General features: G+C 41.0%; 1 protein-coding gene across 2 annotated transcripts; it reads right to left on the minus strand.

The window, feature by feature from the left end:
• Window positions 1–798: 798 nt before the first annotated feature.
• Window positions 799–19,071, minus strand: LOC127010302 (profilin-like). Of its 2 annotated transcripts, XM_050884164.1 has the most exons (4): window positions 18,888–19,070; window positions 7,933–8,049; window positions 3,198–3,351; window positions 799–2,148 (listed from the first exon to the last, which is right to left on the minus strand). In XM_050884164.1, the coding sequence occupies exons 1-3, from the start codon at window positions 18,996–18,998 to the stop codon at window positions 3,199–3,201; spliced, it is 381 nt and encodes a 126-aa protein (XP_050740121.1). In that variant the 5' UTR covers window positions 18,999–19,070; the 3' UTR covers window positions 799–2,148; window position 3,198. The 2 variants fall into 2 exon arrangements, with proteins under 2 accessions (XP_050740121.1, XP_050740122.1); XM_050884165.1 differs by having other exon boundaries at window positions 799–3,351; window positions 18,888–19,071.
• Between the last annotated feature and the right edge of the window lie 3,316 nt (window positions 19,072–22,387).

The following is a 22,387-nucleotide window of genomic DNA, read 5'->3' on the forward strand; positions in this document are numbered from 1 at the left end:
CAACACTGAGGTAATGAGAGGGTAGTAGTAGTAATGGTAGATGTAAAATCAGTAATATAAAAAAAAAAAAAAATGGGCACTTAATATTGTAGTAGAGCTGGGAAAGTGATTAATTTATTTTTTAGGTGTAGTATAATAGTACTAGAGAGATTTATTTATAGTAGTACAGTAGTAGTAACCACCATCACCACCTCTAAATGTAGGAGTGAGAACTATGTCAAAACTGTATACTGTAGTGTTACTTTGAAGATTAACAATAGCCCAAATGGTTCAGAAGCCATTGTGGAGCAGTGAATAGTGGGCTTTTTTATTTTTTTATTTATTTTTTTTAAGCCCTTGAACTGTTTCCTTTGCTGTAAAAAAAAAAAAAAAAAAAAAAAAAAAATTGTGCTGAAGGATTTACCTGACTAATACCTACTAATTAGTGTAGTGGAGGACTCTTGGTAAGCTTACGGCATGAGGTTTGTCGGGCGGTAGAGGGTGTCCATTGAAGCAGCAGTAATGTTGCATCAGGTTCTGTAGTGCAATTGCCAATATCACTTTTTTCAGGTTCCATTGTGCAAACTGCAACAATTTTTTCTTTTTCTTTATTAATAGTGTTATATATGTAAAGAGATAGGTGACATTTAAGGAAGAATTATCAAGTAACCTACTGCTCTTACTGTTGCTCTGGGGAAAGTATATGTAGGTGTGTGTGTGTGTGTGTGTTTAGGATGGATAGAAAGTTGTCCCAATAGTGAGGCCGACCACAAACCCACCAGTCCATTCCCGTCCATTAGTGAGGAATCAAAGACATCATTTATTAAGTAGTGTTTATTGGGGGGCAATGGAAGCTGTACAATACTGAGCGCCAGCAGCAAGACACTGCCAGCGCGGCAGAACACCAAGCCTGGGCACGTGTGGTCCAATTTTGTGCCTCTTGAGAACAGCAGCGCTGACCATGGAGGACCAGCACAGCATTTATCCTTAAGTTAAAAAATGATCAAACCAGCAATTCTGAACCAGACAGATTTTGAACATTAACAACAGGATGATGACCACATTGATACTTTTTAATCATTTATTACCTCAGGTTCATAATCCCTAGTCTCAGTGACTGATGACTGACTTCAATCCCCCATTTTCAGACAAAAAAAAAAAGTTAAATAGTTGAGATTCTTTAATGTCCCCCATCATCAAATCAATAGCAATAAATGGCATAAACAAATAAATCTTAAGACTGAGCAAATGCACAGTGAGATATTAGGACCCAATATTCAGATACAGGCTAGAGTAAGTTTCCTTAAAAGAAAAATATAGTTTGTTGGATATCAACATAAAAGATACCACTTGAAATAAGGAATGCATATTCCATTTAATCGTTCCCATTGAGTGATGTTATACCTGTAGAAACCTTTCTTCCTCTAAGGAACAAATTCAGTGACACAGTTCAACACAGGATCAGTGGCTAGCAGAGACTAGACACTCACACAGGTGTTGGAGAGGGGAGAGGAAGATGAGAGGGATCACTGGGATAGAGGAGCTGAGTGGGAGGGGGAAGAGTGGAGGGAGTAGGAGGAGGAGTAGAAGTAGGAGTAGTAGTAGCAGCAGGAAGACGAGGAAGGAGGAGGGTGGCAGGACAGGAAGCAGCAGGTCATCCCTCCCCCACTAAATGCTCAGATGCACACCGGCTAGCCACTTCTCTATTAGCTGCAAAAATCATCACTTACTTACAAAGAGTGCAAGTTAATTCATATAAGAAAGCTTCAATAATAAATTGTTCATGGAAAAATTTTATTATACAAAAGTGTTCAAACGCGAAAAAGTAGTATATTGTATCCACTTGAGATGAGAACCCTTGTTGTCGGTGGAGTCGACACATCAATCAATCAATCAATCAACACTCGGCAAAGCCGCTCCCAAACAACATCTGTTATTAACCAAAAAACAAAGGGCTTCCACATGTAGTATTTTTTTAGTTTTCCTTCCGTTTGCTGCATTTGTTCAGACAGAGTTCTTACAAGAGTTATGATGGAACATGTATGTATGCATGGTTCATAACAGCCACTCATCATAACTCCATTGGTCAACACTGGTATATCACATGTCATCCACTGCCACAAACTTCAAAGTGTGAAGATACTGTGATATTCAGGAGCTCTGCCGTCACTGCAAAGAAACAGCGACAGGTGTGAGTGAATCATGCCCGCACACACTCACCAGCGGGAGTAGGCCAAGGACTGGGGGACTGGGGGGGAGGTAGCGCACAGTCCCCCTCCCCCCGCAGTCTGCAGCCACACAGGCACAAGGACTTCCAACAGTGATACGTATTCTAATCATGACCTTCATTTATTATTCATTTTCAAAGCTGGGAAAGGTGTTAACCATCTCATCCCAAGAGAGTCCAATTACAATAAAAGTTAGATTTCAAATTAGTGGATTGAAGAAGCTATGATTTCTCTGTCTTTAAACTGGCGGATTGAAGACGCTATATTTTTCATGGTCTCAAGAGGTGGATTAAGAGCTCTAATGAGTGGTTTGGAGAGTAGCAATACACTGTTGGATAGACTTGCCGGGCCGTGTGACTGTGGCCTTGCCTGAGTTATGGGTTTACAAAGTTACTAAGTTTACAGTTGGCAGTTAAGGAGCTTGAGTAGAATGTAACATGTAGTAGTATTTCCCATTACAGCATGTTCCTCATCAGGCAGGCTTTTCTTTGTTCCTGAATGCATGACTTAAAACAATAACTTTTCCTTGATAATTTTTTGTTTTGTTTTTCCAGCGGGATGGCACTCAAGTTAATTAGATCCTCTCCCATTTCCTATGGTAATCTGATATGGTTCATTTACCAAACAACATAAGCTTTTTATTTATTTTTTTTGCACACTGATAACACTTCAAAAATTGTAATAGTATATATATCTACTGAGCACATAAAATACATCTCATAGCCACTCCTTAAAAAAGTAACATTAAATCAACTCATGGCAGTAGATATATAAAAGTCCCTCAACAGCACACTAGTAGGAGACACAACACACCAGATCCTCCCTTAACCCTTAGAAGAGATATAAAAAAAAAAAGTTTAGCCAAGGAGAACGCGCAGGACAAATGATGATGACTCTCAAGAACCCGAGACACACACAGGGAGGGCAACACGGCAGAGCAACGCAGGTGGAAGGGAGGGAGTGTGGGAGGGAGACGCAGCCGGGACTGACCTCAGTAAGACATGGAGATTAGGTAGTCCCCTAGAGACTCTACGACGCTAGCCACCTGGGGGTGTTGGATGGGCTCCTCGAATACTGCTACCAATATTGTTTGCAAGGTCTTCATTGAGTGCATCCCAGACTTGCCCTTCTTGCATCGGATAACCTGAGAGAGGGGAGAGAAGGGAGGGAAGAGAGCCACGGTTAGTTTAGTTATAAGTTCTTGCAACACACAAACACACTTAAAAGGACAGATGATTTTCTAAGGTGAATAAGGGGACACGAGGATAAAAGGTCAACCATTTCAGCTCCCTATATAAATAAGTATCAACGAATGAAACCGTATAAATCCAGAGGTGGTCCAAGCAAGCTTTTTTTACATCAAAGGGTCTGTTCAAGGGCATAAAAAAAGGAAACATACTCACTGCTCCTAAAGAGTTAGAGGAGTGGTCGAAAGAGGTTTAATGATGTTTAACAAATATATAGTATGAGGGCAGGAATAAAAGCATGACCCAAATCCTATAAACTACAAGGTATCTAACACCAGGTAAATTTAGAGCCTTTACTTAAATTCTACCCCTCACGATCCCCCTTCCCTCCCGCCACACACTCCTGCAGTAGTCTTTAGTCTATAATCTGCAATTTAAACTTCTCCTCCATAAGAAGTTTTGTTGCAACCTTGTTTTTCTCATCAGTTATAGTGTTGTAGTGCTTTCAATGGCTACCTGTGTATGTCAGTTTAGCTGCAGGTATTATGTTCTGTGATGTAGTGATTGTGTGTTCATGAGATAGGCAGAGATAGACACCAGACAGAGATTGACAGTAAAGGAGATGAACACCCTATAATACTAGTACATAAATCTTAAAAATTATAAAAACTAACCATAGGAAAAAAATAAATAATAAATAAATACTCCAATGCGACCAAACATTTTTTAATTAGTATAAAAAAATTACTTTCTTTTATCACCAACTAAAAATAAGTTTGGTTACGTTACTTCACTGGGTTTTTTTTCTTTGTTTGTTTTTTTACCATTTCTTACTATTTTTATACTATAGGATGTTTATCTCCTTTACTGTTGGCTTCTGTCTGCTTCGGTCTTTCTCTCCGTCTCGTGCACACACTAACGCTACGCCACGGAAGAATAATTACAGCAACAAATACGTCCGTCATCCGCACACATTTTACCTACTAACATTTCCCTTGCAGCCATTACATACATTTACCCACACATTACGTTCCTTGTCTACCACACTAGCTCGTTTATCCTCCCTAAAATTTGCCTTGCCCTTTACCTCAGCACAGCGCGAACCTGCATCATTCAGGAGCAAGAGGCAATCCCACCATAACATTATTCACCCGCCAGCCACCCAGACCCTTTTCGCAGAGCCACTCAAGGCCGTGAAAATTTTAGGGCAGCAGCGAAATGGCCGACTCTGTTAATACGTGTTCTTTTCAGGCCATCGAGGAGAGGGTCAGGAATGCCAACCCTGCCCTGTGTGTGTGTTTTAAAATGCCTATGTGTGTTGCGAGGTATGTGGGCCTATGTGGTATGTGCTTGTTTGGTCCTTGATTAGTTTGTTTGTAGTGGGGAAGCATGTTTATCTTGGCATAACAGGGGTGAAATTGGTGTTTGGGTCTGTCTATACCATACCTGCTTGTCTTCTTGTCTGTCTATTTGTCTGTCTATCTACCTACATGCCTATTTACACCTATGTCTATTTGTCTGTCTGTGTTCTGTATCTCTATATCTGTTTGTCACTGTGTCTGTCTCTCTCTGCCTATCACTCTTGAGCTGTCCTTGTCTGCTTGCATCTTTGTATTCCATTGTTTGTTAGTCTGCCTGTTTGCTATTCTGTAGCTCTGCCTGTCTGTTTATCCATCTATGGTTGTCTCTCGAAAGGCAGTGCTTGTATACACTATCCCATAACCTGTCCCAACTGTGCACATATCCGTATAATAAATAAACCTAATAAAATGACTTTCTTGGTTTTCTTCTCCCTTTAAACACAATCCCATTTCCTTTCCTTCTAAACCTTCAAGTGCTTCACCTCCTCCACTTCCTCTCTCTCCTCTGCTCTCCTCCCTCCGCTACTCTCACGCCTCAACACCAGCACTTCTAAACTCTGACCTACATCCAATTTCCTCTCGGGTTGTGGTGTTCCAATTCTTGACCTGTTACTCCACTGCATTGCCATTTTCCACGTCCCCAAACACACACAGGGCAGACACTTAAGTCCTCTCTTGGTTCACCCCTTATGGCTCCTCAAAAGTTCACTGTTCTAATTCTTTACCGGTTACTCCACTGCCATTCTCCACATCCCAAACACACACAAGCTAGTCACTTATGTCCTCCCTTACTTAGTTCACTGCTTAATGCTCCTTTTCCTCATTGTTATTGCTCCATTTAATCAGTAAGGAAGCACATACAAACTAGATCGATCTGTACATCCTCTCAGTTATAAGAAATAGTATAAAGGCAATCCTATAAGACACAGATAGTCAGAAATACATGGATGCTGCCCCCCTCCCTCTGTCACTCCCTTTCTATTTCTCTGACTGCCATCTCACATAAAAAAATAACTTAGTAGCCCCTTCTATGCACCTTAGTCAGTGGCGCAGGGTGGTAGTGTACCTAACAAGCCTGGCCTGGTCTGGGGGTCATGATCAGCACAGAAAACAGGATGAAACAGCAGTAACAGCATCAATCAACGTCTTCCTGTACTCCACCACCCCTCGCCCGGCTACCTATCACTCCCTCCTAACCTACCTATGAGTGTTGCTGCTCCCTCCCTCACTCCCTATACCTACCTATGAGTCTACTGCTGCTCTCACTCCCTATACCTACCTATGAGTCTATCACTGCTCTCTCACTCCCTCCTAACCTACCTAAGAGTCTTATCACCGCTCTCTCACTCCCTCCTAACCTACCTAAGAGTCTACTGCTGCCTCTCACTCCCTCCTAACCTACCTATGAGTCTATTGCTGCTCTCTCACTCCCTCCTAACCTACCTATGAGTCTATCGCTGCTCTCTCACTCCCTCCTAACCTACCTATGAGTCTATCGCTGCTCTCTCACTCCCTCCTAACCTACCTATGAGTCTTATCACCGCTCTCTCACTCCCTCCTAACCTACCTATGAGTCTACTGCTGCTCCCTCACTCCCTATACCTACCTCTGACTCCCTCACTCCCTTCTCACTGAGCCTATGCTATGCCTACCTATGACTTGTTCCCTCCCTCCTCACCCAAAGTAATCCCCCTACAGCTCAATCCCTTCCTCTTTACCTACCTTGCCCCACCTACACCTATTAATACTTTGTCCTCACCCCATTTAATCTACCTATGCCTCCCTGCCTCCCTCTTTACCTACCCTAACCTACCTACACCTACAATTCAAGGTACGTCTGCCAAATAATATACACTATTCTAATTTTTTCATATTAATTTTGTCTTTCTAATGTGAATGCTGAGCTGAACAAATTCTACCACTTACACACTTCAAAAGCCACTCTCTCAGATGCTAGTGTACTCCAATCTGCTCCAGGAAGTGCTTTAATTTCATGTCTGCCTGGTTCTCTGCCACCTATACCTAACAGATCCTGGTTCTTTAGGCTTCCCAGTATCAATACCTCAATTAAAACCAGTATCAATGCCCAATTTTGAGAAAAGACAGAAAATGGAAATTAAAGCCTCCCAATCCAAAAAATAAATAAATAAATGGATATGCTCATCAATACGTTCACAGCATGCCTATACAGTACTGCTGTCTTTATTATGACCATGGCTAAGCTGTGTTCTTAGGCTCATTTTCTACAATAGTCTCAACACATCCATGATCCATTATACAACTAACAAACTGGGATCATTGCCTCCACTACTGTCACAGCCTACTCACACATTCAACCAAGTAGTGGGCAGACTATAGACCAGTTCCACATTTCACCCTAATGGCTTTACAATTGCCTAACCAAGCAACTTCCCAGTGTTTTAAATTTTCTACAAGCACCATATTACAAAAACTTATTGTATTAGTCCCATCTTTGTTATTAGCTTCTCTATATTCACCAAATACTACATATAAGAAGCACTTCAGTGGTGAGGTGGTTAGCATCCCTATCTAAAAAGCCACGAGCCTCAGTTTGAATCCTGGCTCAAGCAGTCGACACACAGCCTACCCGGCTATTCATTCTCCTCTTAGGGCTAGTTGATAAATGCATACCTTGGAAACCTGGGGAATGTGAACTGTGGTAACCCAGAAGTCACCCCTGCTGTGTCCTGGGGTGATAGGTTACTACCCACCATAGGCTCAAGGGCCAATGTGACAGATGAACACCGAGGCCACAAGCAGCTTTGCATATGCCTCTAAATATTCCTTTACTTTGTGTAACTTTTGGGCTTTGTACAGTGCATGTCAGAATTGTTTGGTTTCAACACTCAAGAGGTCACTGAGCTGAACTGAGGAACTGATTCATAAAATATAGAGAAAATAAAAGGTTCAATAAGAAAACAAAACGAGGTACTTAAATCTAGAAGGAACAAATGAAAAGAGAAAATAGGGAAAGAGAAAATGAAAAAAATTAATAGCAGATCAGTTTCACTGCCACAATGGAAGCTAAAAAAGGATAGGGCGGAAAAAAAAAAAAAGGATAGAAATGACACACACTGAAGGGCAGACTCCTCACCCATTGCTCCCAGGACAGACAGGTAAGTATACAAACAGGTCACAGGTAGACGTAACACTCACCTTGTCAGTGCCAGAGAGGTAGAAGAACTTTTCGCCGCCTATATGGACGCCACTCATGGCAAGATTAGACTGATCAGAAAAACTACTCGACAGCTTAACTAGTTCTTCCCGAGTGGGCTGAAAAGAGAGGAGAGAATGTTGTTAGTTATGCACCGAACACACTCAACAAAGGACCACATCATTGTACATACTTATAACACTAGAGAAAAATGTATATATGTAAAATTGTAATTGGAAAAGGTAAGAGGAGAGAATGTTGTCAGTTATGCGTTGTACCTACTCCACAAAGGGTCACATCACTGTACTTGTAACACTTGAGGTAACAAATATAAATGCTAAATAATGTACGATACTTAGAAAAGGTAAGAGGATGTTTAGTTATCCACTGTACACACTCGACGAAGGAATGCATCACTGTACCTAACTGTAGCAATAGAGAAATATGAAAATGCTAAAAAATGTATACCAAGAAAAAGTAATGTTGAATTAAACTATATAATGTTTTAACGGTTCGCTGTAGTAAGTGAAGCTAAAGGAGTAAGGACACATATTTTGGTTGTCTATTTTTGCACCAGTCACCCCACAGCACTGTAATGATGATGTTACGGTACTCTAATACTGTAAGTGAGGCTAAAGTAGTAAGTAAACATATTCTGGTTGTCTATTTTCACACCATAATCACCCCACAACACTATAATGATGATGTTCTAATACGGAGTCCGCTAGTAATGGCTATGATTATGATCAGTGAAAATCTTATAATTGATGATATGGTTTTGTTACTTGAAAAAAAGGGAACTGGCTGGCATTAAATTAAAAACAAAAACAATAAAAACTAGGTTGAAATATTATGCCATGGTCTTATTGCCCTTCATGTCCAACTTTTTAGCGTTTATTCCTATGATCCTTGTACAGACGCAACAATATGCAGACATTTTTTTCTCTCGGCCTGACCTAGCTTGCCTCCTCTGCCATAAAGAATAATATAATAAACCATCAATCTTGTACTGATCTTCCTATCCTAAGTACAATGTCAACTTTCACCTCCAGGGTCAAGATGAGGTTGTTGTTTTTTATTGTGGAGAAACATCTGAACATGAACAGAACACAGTAAATATGGCAAACTTCAATTTCTTTCATTCCATATATCAGATAATTTTCTTGAGTATAAATTTCTCGCCTATGAGAATTCACTTGTTTTGGGAAGAATTATAATTTCCCGTTTGCATGAATTACGTCTTCTTTTTTTTTCTTTACTACTGACTAATGGAAGTTGGACCCTGTAATGAATGATCAACTCCAGCACATAATTAAACCTGTACTTGAGAATTTCATGCCCTGAATACTATCTATCTATATCTGACGCCTTGCTGCCTCGTGGAAACTTCCCTCCAGGGGGTGATCACGGCAGAAGTGTCTCCATCTCTCCCTCTTAGCACATTCAATCCTGCTATAAGACTAGAATATGGCAGCAACATTCATTTCCATTTTTTTATAAAGTTATATTTATGGTTGTAGATAAGTACCACACCACAGCCAAAACAATGGAAGTTCCGTGTCACATCATGCCACACTCAAGGTAATTCTAGGTAATAACACTGCATCAAAACAAATAACCTTCATATGTCTACCACAAGCTAAGGAGTAAAAGCTAAACCCTACCAAAATAGCAATGAAGTCCCCATCAAATCATCACTAACCACACTAAATACTCCTTTCAAATTTGTAGTTAGGGGAGGGAGAGATGGTGGGTGTTGGAACCTTGTCTCAGCTATACTCATTTGTTAACCTATAACTTATTTTGCATTTCTTTTAAGGCACATTTTCTTGAGACACTTTGAACTCTCTCAACAAATACTTCCAAAGGCTACAAAGGAGATAGCCAGGTTCTCATAAGTGTTTTTTGTATTGATGGTGCAGAAGGCTTGTCAAACTATCACTGGACTTGTAAAACTCCCCATGGAAATGTCCACAACCTCTACAAAACCCTATCATTTGTGGGTGTAGGCCCCAAAATGTTGAAGAATATCGGCCTGAGACTAAGTTTAAGGCATCAACCTCCACACAGGCCACAGTTTCCTAGGGGTTAGATTTATTCATCAATCAAATGTATCAATGTCTTTGAGGGTTGACATTTACAGAAGTATTTAAGGGGCTGGGGTAGGTTTGCTTAGTAATGGTGTACAACCTTCTACTAGATCTATTGCTACACGTTTCTACACCTACGCAGGCCTGAATAGTGTTTCCTGTACAGTATAAATAATCTATTCACCTTGGGAGATACCGTAAGTAGTTTTTTCTGGTCTAACTCCAAAGACAATAATGTAATAAAGCCACCACGTCACTACCATATATATATACTCGTGAAAGTATCTCTTGTAACAGTAAAATCCCTCCCTCTTTCATGGCTACAATATAAGTTTGAACACTGGACACAAGGAGAGAAAATAAAGGATACAAAGGAGGGAAGTTCCAGGAGAAAAGACCTCAGAAGCGATACAAAGCGACAGTGATTGAAAGAAGAAATTTACCGAGGCGTTGATAGTGTAGTCTGGTCAGTAGATATATTGACACTCTTAGTCCTAAATCTGTTCAGTATAGCTACCATTGCACTCCCCCAAGCCATCATTTTTCAGGCTCACTATGAAACTATGCAAGATGTAAACTGTGAGAATCTTTACGAGGAGTTTTGACATTTTGAAGGCTGCAAATCAATAGTGGCGTTTCTCCTTTTCATGCTTTTGCCAAATGTCCTACTTGCTACACATGTGCTGCCGAGGAAAATATATTTACCCCCTTGAAAAAAACAGCTGTGCCCATGTAAATTAGACTGTAAATTTGGCCTAAAAACTATTAAAGAAATTCTACTTTTGCATCAGTATCTACAGTAATCAAGTGAGTTTTAGAGTATGTATAAGAGATAATAAGACGGTATTTTCTTAACAGTAAGCAAAAACAACAAAGACATGTACTGAAAGGGAGAGAGTGTCCTAAAACAAGAGTGCTGACCTGAATAGAACACAACACTAATCAGTTACATTACCAGGAACAAAGTATGTGTGTGTGTGTGTGTGTGTGTGTGTGTGTTTGTGTGTACGTACGCCTGCATGTGTCAGCGGCCAAACTCTCCCTTTCATGGAACTTCCTTATGCACAAGTTCAGGGTTCTGGTATGAGTAATCAGGTAGGGGGAGGGAGGTAGGGAGGGGACGAAGGGGAGGAGGTAGGGAGGGGACGAAGGGGAGGAGGTAGGGAGGGGACGAAGGGGAGGAGACAGGTAAGGGGAGGGAGGGAACATCAGGTAAGGTAAGGTGAGGGACAAGGGGGAGGGGAGGGGAAGGAGGAGGGCATCTACATATACTTTAGACACCTCCAAAAACCCTCGTATCTGTGCTCATTGTGATGCGGACCTCGCCTTGTGTGTGTGGACGTATAAGGGATGGGCCAAGGGCTGGGCAGAAAAAATAATTGGTAGAAAAGAATAGAGGCCAGCGCTGCCCCTCCCACGAAAGTAAAAGTGAGTCAGCGAGGTGAGAGAGAGAGAGAGAGAGAGAGAGAGAGAGAGAGAGAGAGAGAGAGAGAGAGAGAGATATGGTTAATTTGATTCGCCACTGCATGTCACAAAAACGGATACACCAATTACGTAACTATTCCCACAAATTATCCACAAAAATAAAAATGAAGAATAAACGCTAAAAATAAAAATAAAATGTCACTCACGAACCACAAACATCGTCACCACCCCATTCTTTAACCTCAAATAAAACACACACACACACACACGGCAATGACCTATAAAGAATAACACACCAATAAGAAAAAAAAACAGAGGAAGAGAACCACAAAAACTTACAACATCCTCCCTCCACAATTACTCACTACAAATAGCGATAAAATTCTATGCAGTATTATATGAAAGAAAATACTTAAGCCGATGAAACTGAAGATGAAGAAGCAGAAGGAAAAGAAGCGTAAGAAAAAGGAGGAGAAGGACCGAGGAAAAATCAGCAATGGACATAAATGGACATCTTTACATTCCCCTAAAGTCTAAACAATGATAAAGAGGAGGAACTAATGGTAAAAAACACTATTCCTAACACTGCCGATTCCTAAAGATGAAGACGAAGGAGGAAAGAAGAGGCAGAAACAAGCAGAGAAATACACAAAGGATTCAAATGCTAATGGGAAAAAAAAAAGCTATTCTTAACAGTGAAAGTTCCTGAAGAAGATGAAGACGAAACAGAAAGAATGAAAGAGGAGAAAAAACAACCACGAAATCAGTAATGGATTCAAATGGACTTCTCTACACACCCCTAAACCATTACAAGGAGGAGCTAATGGCACAAAACAATATTCTTAACAGTGAAAGTTCCTGAAGAAGATGAAGATGAAGCAGAAAGAATGAATGAATGAGGAGAAAACAAGAATGAAATCAGTAATGGATTCAAATGGACTTCTCACCACACCCCTAAACCATTACAAGGAAAGCTAATGGCACAAAACACCATTCCTAACACACACTTCCTGAATATGAAGACGAACGAGAAGGAAAGAAAGAAGGAGGAGGAGGACTAAGTCAAAATATCAGTAATGGATTCAAATGGGACTTCCTTACATTCCCTTTAAACCACAACAAGGAGCGAATGGCACAAACAACTATTCTTAACACTGACAGCTCCTCCCCTCGGCATAACCTGACAGACCGTAAACACAATGCCGGCATGTCACAAACTTAACGAAGAGACACTACACATTCCCTCTCAAGACTTTTACATTCATGCCAAGGTCGGCGAGTCTTCTATTCTGATGCAAGTTTTATCTATAGTTGAGACTGTGATTGTTGAGAATTACCCTTAGAAAACAGGTTAACAGAGACCATTAATAAACGAAAGAGGATGATTTTTATGAGTGTCTTCACTATTTGCATTGGGTTCACTGTTGTGTGTGTAAGTGTGTGTTCGTAAATATATAAAACACCAATACTACATCTCTATTACACCTATGCTCTCTTACTGTTCTTTAAAACCGATACTAAATCATTATCTAACCTCACATTGTTCCTTAAAATCCATACAACATATAATTCCTATCTAACCCTCTTCTCTCAATCTTCCTTTTTAATCTGTATGTTTATCCTTTTTACCTTCATTTCCTTCTTTTCTTCCTCCTTTTTCACCTTCTTTCTCTTCTTTATTATTTAGAATTCAGATATTTTCCTCACTTTTTTAACATTATGTGGAAAGTAGTGGGTTGTGAATCTCTAACAGCTCCTAAACTCGTATAAAGTAGATGATCTCACTGTCCTCATCTCGTATTGCATCCATCTCTCTCTCTCTCACGAACCCCACACACCCCACAGCCTCATTTAAATTCACGCGAGGTGGAGTTCATAATTCGGTTTATCTCGGGGTACAAAACGAAGTCCCCTTTCTAGCTTTAATGAGTCAAAGGTTGGATGTGCAAACTCAGGACTCGAGAGCAGTGCAAGTTCTCCTCTTAATCAGCTCCCTGGATAACAAGGCAGATCTAGTTACCGAGTGAATAGGAGGAGAAGACAAATGACGATGAGGACGGGAAAAAAAATGAAGATAGAGAAAACAAATGAGGAGAAGGAAGATAAAACAAATGAGGATAAAGAAAACAAATGAATATAGGGAAGAGAAAACAAATGATTATTAAGATGATTAAGAGAAAGTATGCATAGAAGAATGAGAACAAAGATGTGAAGAGAAAGACCAACAAAGTGTGAAGATTTAGAGAGAAAACATATGATGGGAAATTAAAACTATGTGAAGAAAAGTATGAAGAGTTTGAGAAGAGAAAGTTTACCTAAGAGAATGAGAACAAAGATGTTAAGAGAAGGATGAAGAAAGTGAGATGAGGAAGAGAGAAAGCTTACAGAAGAGTGAAAAAAGGTGTGAAGAACAGGATGAAGAGAGAGTGAAGAGGAAGAGAGGAAAGCTTACGTAGGAGAAAAAGTTGGAAAGTTTCGTTTAGTCGGCGCAACATCTGTGGTCATATGCTGGAGAGAGACAGAAGGGGAAGATTTATAAGAGAAGGGAACAGATCCCAGGAGACAGGACACAACCCCCGATTAATACCTGGCACCCATTCACTGCTGGGTGGACAGGGGCATAGGGTATCGGAAAAGCTGCCCAAATTTTTCCACTCCGCCCTGGAGTCGAACCCAGGCTCTCTCGGTTGTGAGCCAAGTGTGCTAACCACTGCACCACGAAGCCCCCTTACGTAGGAGAATGAAAACAAAGATGTGAAGAGAAAGATTAAGAAAGTGCGATGACGGAGAGGAGAGAAACATAGAGAAAAGAATGAAAAGAAAAATGTTAAGAGGATATTTTGATACTGAATGACAAAGATGAGAAAAGAGAAAGCAGAAGAAAATGAGGCGGAACACAATAAGAAGAGAATAAACATGTGCATTAAAAGTCGGAGAGGAGAGAAACATAGAGAAAAGAATGGAAAGAAAAACGTTTAGATGATATTTTGATACTGAATGACAAAGACGAGAAGAGAAATCAGACTAAAATGAGATGGAACACAATAAGAGAATAAACATGTGCCTCAAGAGTAAGTATATAAACAAACATCTTGAGTGAGGATTTAGGACCAGGAGAAAGCCAAGAAATGAGAAGGAAAACAGGATATGAAGAGGAAATAGGGGACAGATAAAAGCTATAGATGAATGGGAATATTAGCTGATTTCCAAACGGTGACATGGAAAACCGAGAGAGGAGAAAAAGAGGATAAATTAAGATAAAGGATAAACCAACACAGTAAAAGAAACTATAAATATATAACTACAATAATGAAGGGAAAGGAGAAGGGGATGAAATGGAAATAAAGAAAAATAGTGATAAACATGTGTAAAAAAGTCAAAAAAATATTCCAAATGACAAAAAAATTAACGAAATAAGAAAGAAAAAAAGATAAGGAAATTGACCTCTTTTTGACACTATTACTCTCTTGCTGGGAACTTGATATGGTCTTCTACTGGGGAGTGTTATTATTTAGTAAATTAAATAAAAACAAATAAAGCTTTAAAGCTTTGGGTTAAGTAAGTATCTATCCTATAAGTTTTACAGGTTGGGTTTTCGATTTGATTTTTAAGAAGTTATGGAGTCTACAGGAGGAAAATCATTTTGCTTTCTCACAGTAGCTCATCTAACTCCAACACCTCCTATCCTCCCTATCCATGAATTTATCTAGCTTTTCTTGAAATGGCAATCACCACAAGACTGCCAAGCCAGCTCCACTCATCTACCACTCAACTGGAAAATCAATTATTGCCTGTTGTTTGGAAACCTCCATTTCATCTTTTATTTTCAATTCCTCCTACAAACTGCAAAATCTGTCCAAATCGCATCTCCACACTCGGCTAACACCAAGCTTCCAACTTTACCCTTACCTACAAATCCAAGTCACAGGAAGACCTAACACAAGAAAAGATTAGAAACCTCATTTAATCCCATCCCTAAGATATTCTCCGCATTACAGATAAGATTAATATCCCAGTTTTAACCCCTTGACTGCAGATGTCCTACAAGAAGACATCACCAAGCTACAAGAATGGAACAAAAAGTAGCTGTTACAATTCAATAAAGAAAAATGTAGTCATGCACCTTGGGAGGGGAAATCCAGCACACCAATACCACATGGGAAACATTCCACTATCCACCACAGAGGCAGAGAAAGATCTGAGACTATATGTAACCAGGCTACCAGGAAAAGCCAAATCCGTGCTAATCACAGCAGATGGGTTAATCATGGAGGAACTTGAACGAAAATAAAGTAGTGATCAGAATCGATGTTAATAATTGGATGTCAGGTATATTTGGTTCCAGGTAAAGCTAGTGACATCATTTAGCTTCACACCTGGCATTTCGTAATCTAAACTACTTCAGATCTATCTATATCTATGATGCCACACCCCTTCACAGAAACTTTCCATTAAGGGAGGGCATGGCAGTCTCCGATCTTTCCTGTTCTGGCACTCCCTCTCTGCAGATCCATTCCCATACCAATTGACTCTCTCTCTCTCTCTCTCTCTCTCTCTCTCTCTCTCTCTCCAGTACCACCCACTTTCTTGAATCACTTTATATACTACGGTTGGTTTCCTTCAGCTGCCGTTTCCTTCATTCTTCCTCTCATACAGTCTTCAAAAAGTCACACTCATTATCACATCCTTCTTATCCTTTGAAAATTAATGAGAGAAATCAGTGACAGGAGGTTTGATTTTTAGTTACCTTATTAGAATTATCATGTTCTCTATTGCTATAATTACTTGACACTGACGTAACAAGTGACAATGTAATAATTATCTTGTATTTTGATTGTGAAAGTATTCATAGTTGCATAATTACAATAATCTCATTCTTTGTTGCAGTAATTTATGTTTGACATTGACCCATTATATATATGAAACTGTGATAATTACCTAGTATTATCTTAAGACAATGACTCTGGTCTTTACTTCAACTACAATTAAAACTGGCACACACACACACACACACACGAAGGCCTCACAAAATGAACAAAAGTTAATGAATAGAATGCTTTATCTATCAACACCTCTCCAACCAGAATTGATCTCTTTTTTAGCCGTTCATTTCTATTTCCTGTTATTATTTCCTTTCGTTTTGCCCTTGAGCTGTTTCCTCTACCATTAAAAAAAATCTAAGTGTCAAACTATGTGCATTTACAGAATTAGATGACAAAAAGTTAAGTATTACAATTTTGACTTAATTCTGTGGGAGTACAAATGGATAAGAACAGTGTGGCAAGAACACCTCCATACCCTTGACCCAACAGCACACTTTCTACCAGGGAGATGTAAGCCTCCTTCAAACTGAGGGACAAATTTCTAAGGTGGGAACAAAGGAAAAGTCACTTGCTCTTATCTGTAACTCCCAGGCAAAGAAAATAGTATGTACAACTGGGAGCTGCTAATTTTTGTTTCCTCAATTTTCATCTAGATATCTGTCCAATTATGGTTTCCTTATTATTAGATAAGGAAAAGACATGCCCAATATCTAATGCAGTTATATAGTTTTGTGATACATCTTGCCACAACCTTTCTTTCATGACCTCACAAACCAAACTTGATAATTCTTTCATCCTCCTCTGTATCCTTGACATAGTACTGGACCAGACTAAGCTGGTATATTTCCAGATGAGAGGATTGGATCAGTCTAAACCTAAGTCTGGATTCCCTGCTTCTCCTATCTGCTAATCCTTCAATAATACCTATGTTAATGGACTTGGGTTACAATTACTAGCTATCATGCAGTAAAGGTTTTCTATTTTTTTCAATGCAATCCTGTTATCAAAAACTACAGGGACAAATGCAAAACTCAGGGCTACTCTTTAATTTGATAAGCATGGGTCTACCTGTCTGTGCTGTCTGCCTATAGTGTATTATGTAGTAAGTCCTGATCATGAGAAATGCAAATAATTAAGAGGTCATACATCAGTTAAGATAATATTTGACCAAAATATTTAACATTAATGATCCCAGTCTCAGTTCACCTTTGTCTAGTTTCTCAGGAGTAGCACACACACACACACACACACATTTTGCGAACGTGCAAAAAAATGTGACTGTGTCTAAATACAAACTGATAGCTGGCAGAAGGTTCAGACAGCAAGCAGAGAAGCAAAGACTGGCCATGAAATTGAGACGGCAGCTAAACTTGGCTTCATTTTAACTTGAACCATCCACCGGCTTTGAGAGAGAGAGAGAGAGAGAGAGAGAGAGAGAGAGAGAGAGAGAGAGTTAACTAGACAAATCCCATCAATAACTTCATGATCAAAAATACACAGATGACATTTCTCTCTCTCTCTCTCTCTCTCTCTCTCTCTCTCTCTCTCCTCCCATTACATCACCAACACCCAAATAATCAATAAGGATAATAATAACGGGCGTGGGCTATGAACCATTAAAATACCATGCGAATAAGGGGATTGGAGGAAGAGGAGGGGGAAGGGAAAGGGAAGGGTTAGCATGTCTATCCATCTGTCTGTCTGTCTATCCCAATCCTCCCCTACCCCCCCTAACCCCTAACTCGGGAAAATGGCGGGGACAGGACAGGAAGTGAACTGCAATATTTTAACCTAAACGCTTTAAAACCAAGATGTATGTGTCCCCCTCTGGCGGCCGGGCGTGCAGGTAGCCTGTCCTGCACCCCGTGACTTTATAAGGGCATTGAACACAGACAGACAGCCGGACACACACACACACACACTGCATTGCACCCACGAGATTTGGGTCATCGGGGAAACTTTCACTGTTATCCTCCTCCATGTGCCTCCTCCCGCCTCCCGCCGCGCCAGCCTCACGAACAAAGAAAGCCGGCCTCAAAATACAGGAGGCCTGGCCGGCCTGACTCTGTTCATCTACTTGGGTAAACGGAAATTATTTACTCCAAACAACGGAAACAACCTAACTTACGAGGGGGCATCGCCTCCCTCTCGAACCCCCATTATTTTCACCTAACCAAACGAGACCTATCTCAACCTCCTGCAGGGGGGCTTCGCCCCCCTTCGCCTCCCCTGATTTTAATTTAAGCAAACAAGACCTATCAACGTCCTAAGGGACGGAGCTTCGCCCCCTATCGAAGTCTCCTTTGATATACTTTTACTTTTTATTTCCAGGCAGGGATGGGCGCAGCACTGCCCACCGAGCTGAGGCTCGGGTGAACATGTAAGGTGTGTGTGTGTGTGTGTGTGTGTGTGGTGACGCCCTGCCCTCCTGCTGGACCCAAAGCCGGGCCAGGCCGAGGCACAGACAGACAGGCTGATGAAGGGTGCCGGGCAGGGCCAGCAGAATGTGACTCAGACGGACGAGGCGACAGACACACACAGACACACGTACAGACACACAGACACACGCACACACAGGACCCAGCCGGCAAAAAGCGCCAATTCCTCGCCATTACTTACTTCGATGTTATTACTTTTGGCCCATAGTGTGCCGTCGTGACCAGCGATAACCGCCTTCGAAACCACTCCAGAGCCCATAAGCTGCTGGTCCACGTAATGTTGCCACGACATTTTGAAATTATATGTATAAAACGAGCCGTGTCACCTCCCTCGCCACCTCTTACTGGACTACTAAAGGCTGGGAGAGGCCCGGCCGCAGCACGCCATCATGTCTCCCTCCGCCTTCCAATATGCCACAGTCTGCCATTTTCCTTTTTTTCCCAGTAAACATCTAGTCTACCGCCCCTTAATCTTGGCTGCCATTAAGGATTTCAAGTTCCAGTAATTAGTTAAGAGTATGGAGCGTGTTTTAGGCTTCTAGGTCCTTTACTGTAAGTCTTGTATATTGCAGTGAAGGATACTGGCAACTGTCTCCACACCCTCCACCTTTCAATATGCCACAACTTGCCATTTTGCTTTTTCCCCCAGTGGACATCCAGTCTACCGCCTCCTGACCTTGGTTGTCATTAAGGATTTCAAGTTACAGTATTTATTTAAGAGTATAAGCCGTGTTTCAGCCTCCAAGGTCCTTTACTGTAAGTCTTGCATCTTGCCGTGAAGGATACTGGCAACTGTCTCCAAACCGGCATTCACATCCTGTTATCTGTTATCTTGGTGATTTCAACAGCCTGCCATGACTTGATGGTACATATGGCTGCCGGTGACAAAATGACGCTATTAGGGTGGTACTGGTGCCCGTGGGAAGACCTTTTTGGACTAGTTTGCGGGGCGCAGGAGAGGATGAATCATGGCTGTTACTGGGAGGGTCCACCGTCCATGTGTCAAGTGACGTCACGCCCCGCCGGCCGCCCGGGAAAAGATGAAAATGACGTAAAACTGAAATTTGAATGGCGAAAGGATGCTCTGGGTGCTGAGACGAGCTTCACACCCTCACGAACCAGCTTCTGTGGACTGATTTCACATAGTTGCGCATCTTCCAATACCCCCATCACACCCCTGCACCTATTACCTCACTATCCACTGCCCCTTAACCCTTCACCATCCTCCCAAGTCAAGCACGTGTTATCATTCCATTACCTCCATTGCTATCCTTTATCCCTTCCCTTTATAGTTCAAATTCACCCTTACACCCATTACCCTGCTCCTTCGCCCTTCACCATTCTTCCAAGCCAAACATGTGCTATCCCATTAATCCCATTACATCCATTAGCTATCCTATCTCCACTATATAGTTCAAATTCACCCTTACTCCTATTATAACCAGTCTCACCAACCAACAGGCATTTACTAACGCCTCGATCAGTTTTCACAGGCTTTATTTTAGTGGTCTTGGAGGCTTTCAACTTGGTGACGTTATTTAAAGTTGAAGGTGAAGTTGGGAGTCAGCCAGTGGGCATAATTGTTATATATAGTGTAGACATAAATTGGTGTTCTCACATGCTATCCTGCTGGGAGAAGTTAAAGAGGAGGCAAAAGTATGGGTTCAACTTCCCTGTCTCACCTCAGTCAGCAATAATCAGCCTATCACTCATTTGGGGTGGGTGTGGGGTGGGGGGGGACTTGCCTCTCTCTCATTTGTATTCTCTCTCACTCGTATCCTCCAAACATTCTCTGGGAAGTTTCATCACACTTATCCACATGACTTCCTCCTCCGATCACGTAACCCCATCAGGTATATTGCATTTGCTTATCAATACGCCTTTCCTTCATCTCGTTCCGTTCTTCCATTCCTCTTTCTTCACCAGCTACCGTTTGCATCTTTTTTTCTACTGCATTTGCCTACCAATGCACCTTCCTCTAACCTCACTCCATTATTTCATTCCTCTCTCCTTAGCCAATACCCTTAACATTTTCTCTTGCATGTTCATAAATCTCATATTGTTGCCGCCCGAAGGCGGACAAAGGTTATTAGTGAGCTAAGGCTGAGTATGAATGATTACAAGATGTGTAATGTGGTACATACAATCATATAAAGGGCGATGTAGAGGGAGGGTAGGGAGAATTGCAGGAGTGAAGATGGGGATTACTGCAAAGCAGCGGTATGAGATGGTATAGTGAGGTCATCTTGGCCAGATGGCCGCACCACCATGTCAACACAGCAGAAAAAGGGAGATACAGACTGCTGACGCGGGGGTTCTGCAGGGCCGAGTTCCTCCCTCTGGCTGGGTTGGTTGACTTGAGGGCAGAGAGGAAGGCGCAGCGGACTCTGAGCGGAGAGGTGAAGAGCTATTTCCTCGCAGTGATTAATTAATAGACCTCGACACGTGAGTTATAGTTGTGTCTTTCTGAATGATCTGCTGAATGATATCTCCTGCCATTACCATATTCTGATGTGCGGGTTAAATTGCTCTTTGATGTAAGGTAGTGACTCAACAATGATTTATTGCTTTTGATGTAAAATGTAGTGACTTTCGTATTCCTGATTCTGTGATTCTGGTGGTGTGTTCGTATTGACAGGTTTTGACCGAAAATACATTAATCGAGTTGATGGCAATAACACACATTCCATAGCAAGACGAAGATATCTCTGATTCGGTACGGTTGGAAGAAGGCATTTGAAGGATGAATGTGAAGAATAAGCGTAAAAAATATATGTGAAGGATGCGTGTGAAGAGTTAGTGTGAAGTCAATCTCGCTGAAGAACACCGCCGCAGATATGCCAAATAATAGCCAAAATATTTCCTAGTTTCTGCATATCTGGGAAAATGATCTTATTCAGCAGACAGTGTAATTTTTCCCGGGGTGCAAAAACTAGGAAATCTTTAGCCAATAATTTAGCAGATCTGAGCGGTGTGATTCAGAGAGACAGACTTAACATTTATTCCTCACATTTACCCTTTGCACTTATTTTTCACACACATATGATAGGACCGATTTCACTATGAACTAATCCCTACATCCTGTGCATACATACCTGGAATATTGCAGGAGCTTGACCAAAGGGAGCGTAACAGGTGAAATAATGGTGACAGGTATTGAAGTTAACTGGTGAAGTGAGATGAAAGCTTGATAGAAACGCTCCATTGTCATTATTATCCTATTAGCTGACTATCCGGAGGTTTCAATATTCATGTGAAACTTCTACATCATGGAGGCACTGTGTGGGGGGCGAGAACGGCGAAGTGAAATGCTTTTATGAAGGAGATCTATTATTAGTAACGTTTATTAGCCGATTGTCCAGCGTTTCAATATTCATGTTAGGCTTTAATTTCTGCACCAGGCAATTATTTCAGGGCGAGAACCGTGAACTGAAGGCGTGTGTGAACGGTCTGTTGTTGATTTCTTGCTTATTTCTGTTTATCATACCATCTGTCATCTTAAACTAACCTAATTCAAGTACAAGTATGCAGGTAATAGGTACGGTAGATTAGGAGGAATACAAATATCATAAGTTACTAAATATGTTACCCTGACATAGTTAAGACAGAATTAAAGATAAGAAGGGAAGAGAAAAGAAAAGAAGGGAATAAAGTAGAAGAATAAGGCTTTTTTAAAACAAT

This window comes from Eriocheir sinensis, chromosome 43, assembly GCF_024679095.1.
Source record: "Eriocheir sinensis breed Jianghai 21 chromosome 43, ASM2467909v1, whole genome shotgun sequence".
In the NCBI taxonomy this organism is placed as follows: domain Eukaryota; kingdom Metazoa; phylum Arthropoda; class Malacostraca; order Decapoda; family Varunidae; genus Eriocheir; species Eriocheir sinensis.

Excerpts from the sequence above, each read along its gene's own strand:
- LOC127010302 (XM_050884165.1), bottom strand. The coding sequence starts at position 18,998 with ATGTCGTGGCAACATTACGTGGACCAGCAGCTTATGGGCTCTGGAGTG. Across the intron at positions 8,050-18,887 it reads CCAAAAGTAATAACATCGAA|CCCACTCGGGAAGAACTAGT; the intron begins GTAAGTAATGGC and ends CTCTCTTTTCAG. Across the intron at positions 3,352-7,932 it reads ACCTCTCTGGCACTGACAAG|GTTATCCGATGCAAGAAGGG; the intron begins GTGAGTGTTACG and ends CCCCTCTCTCAG.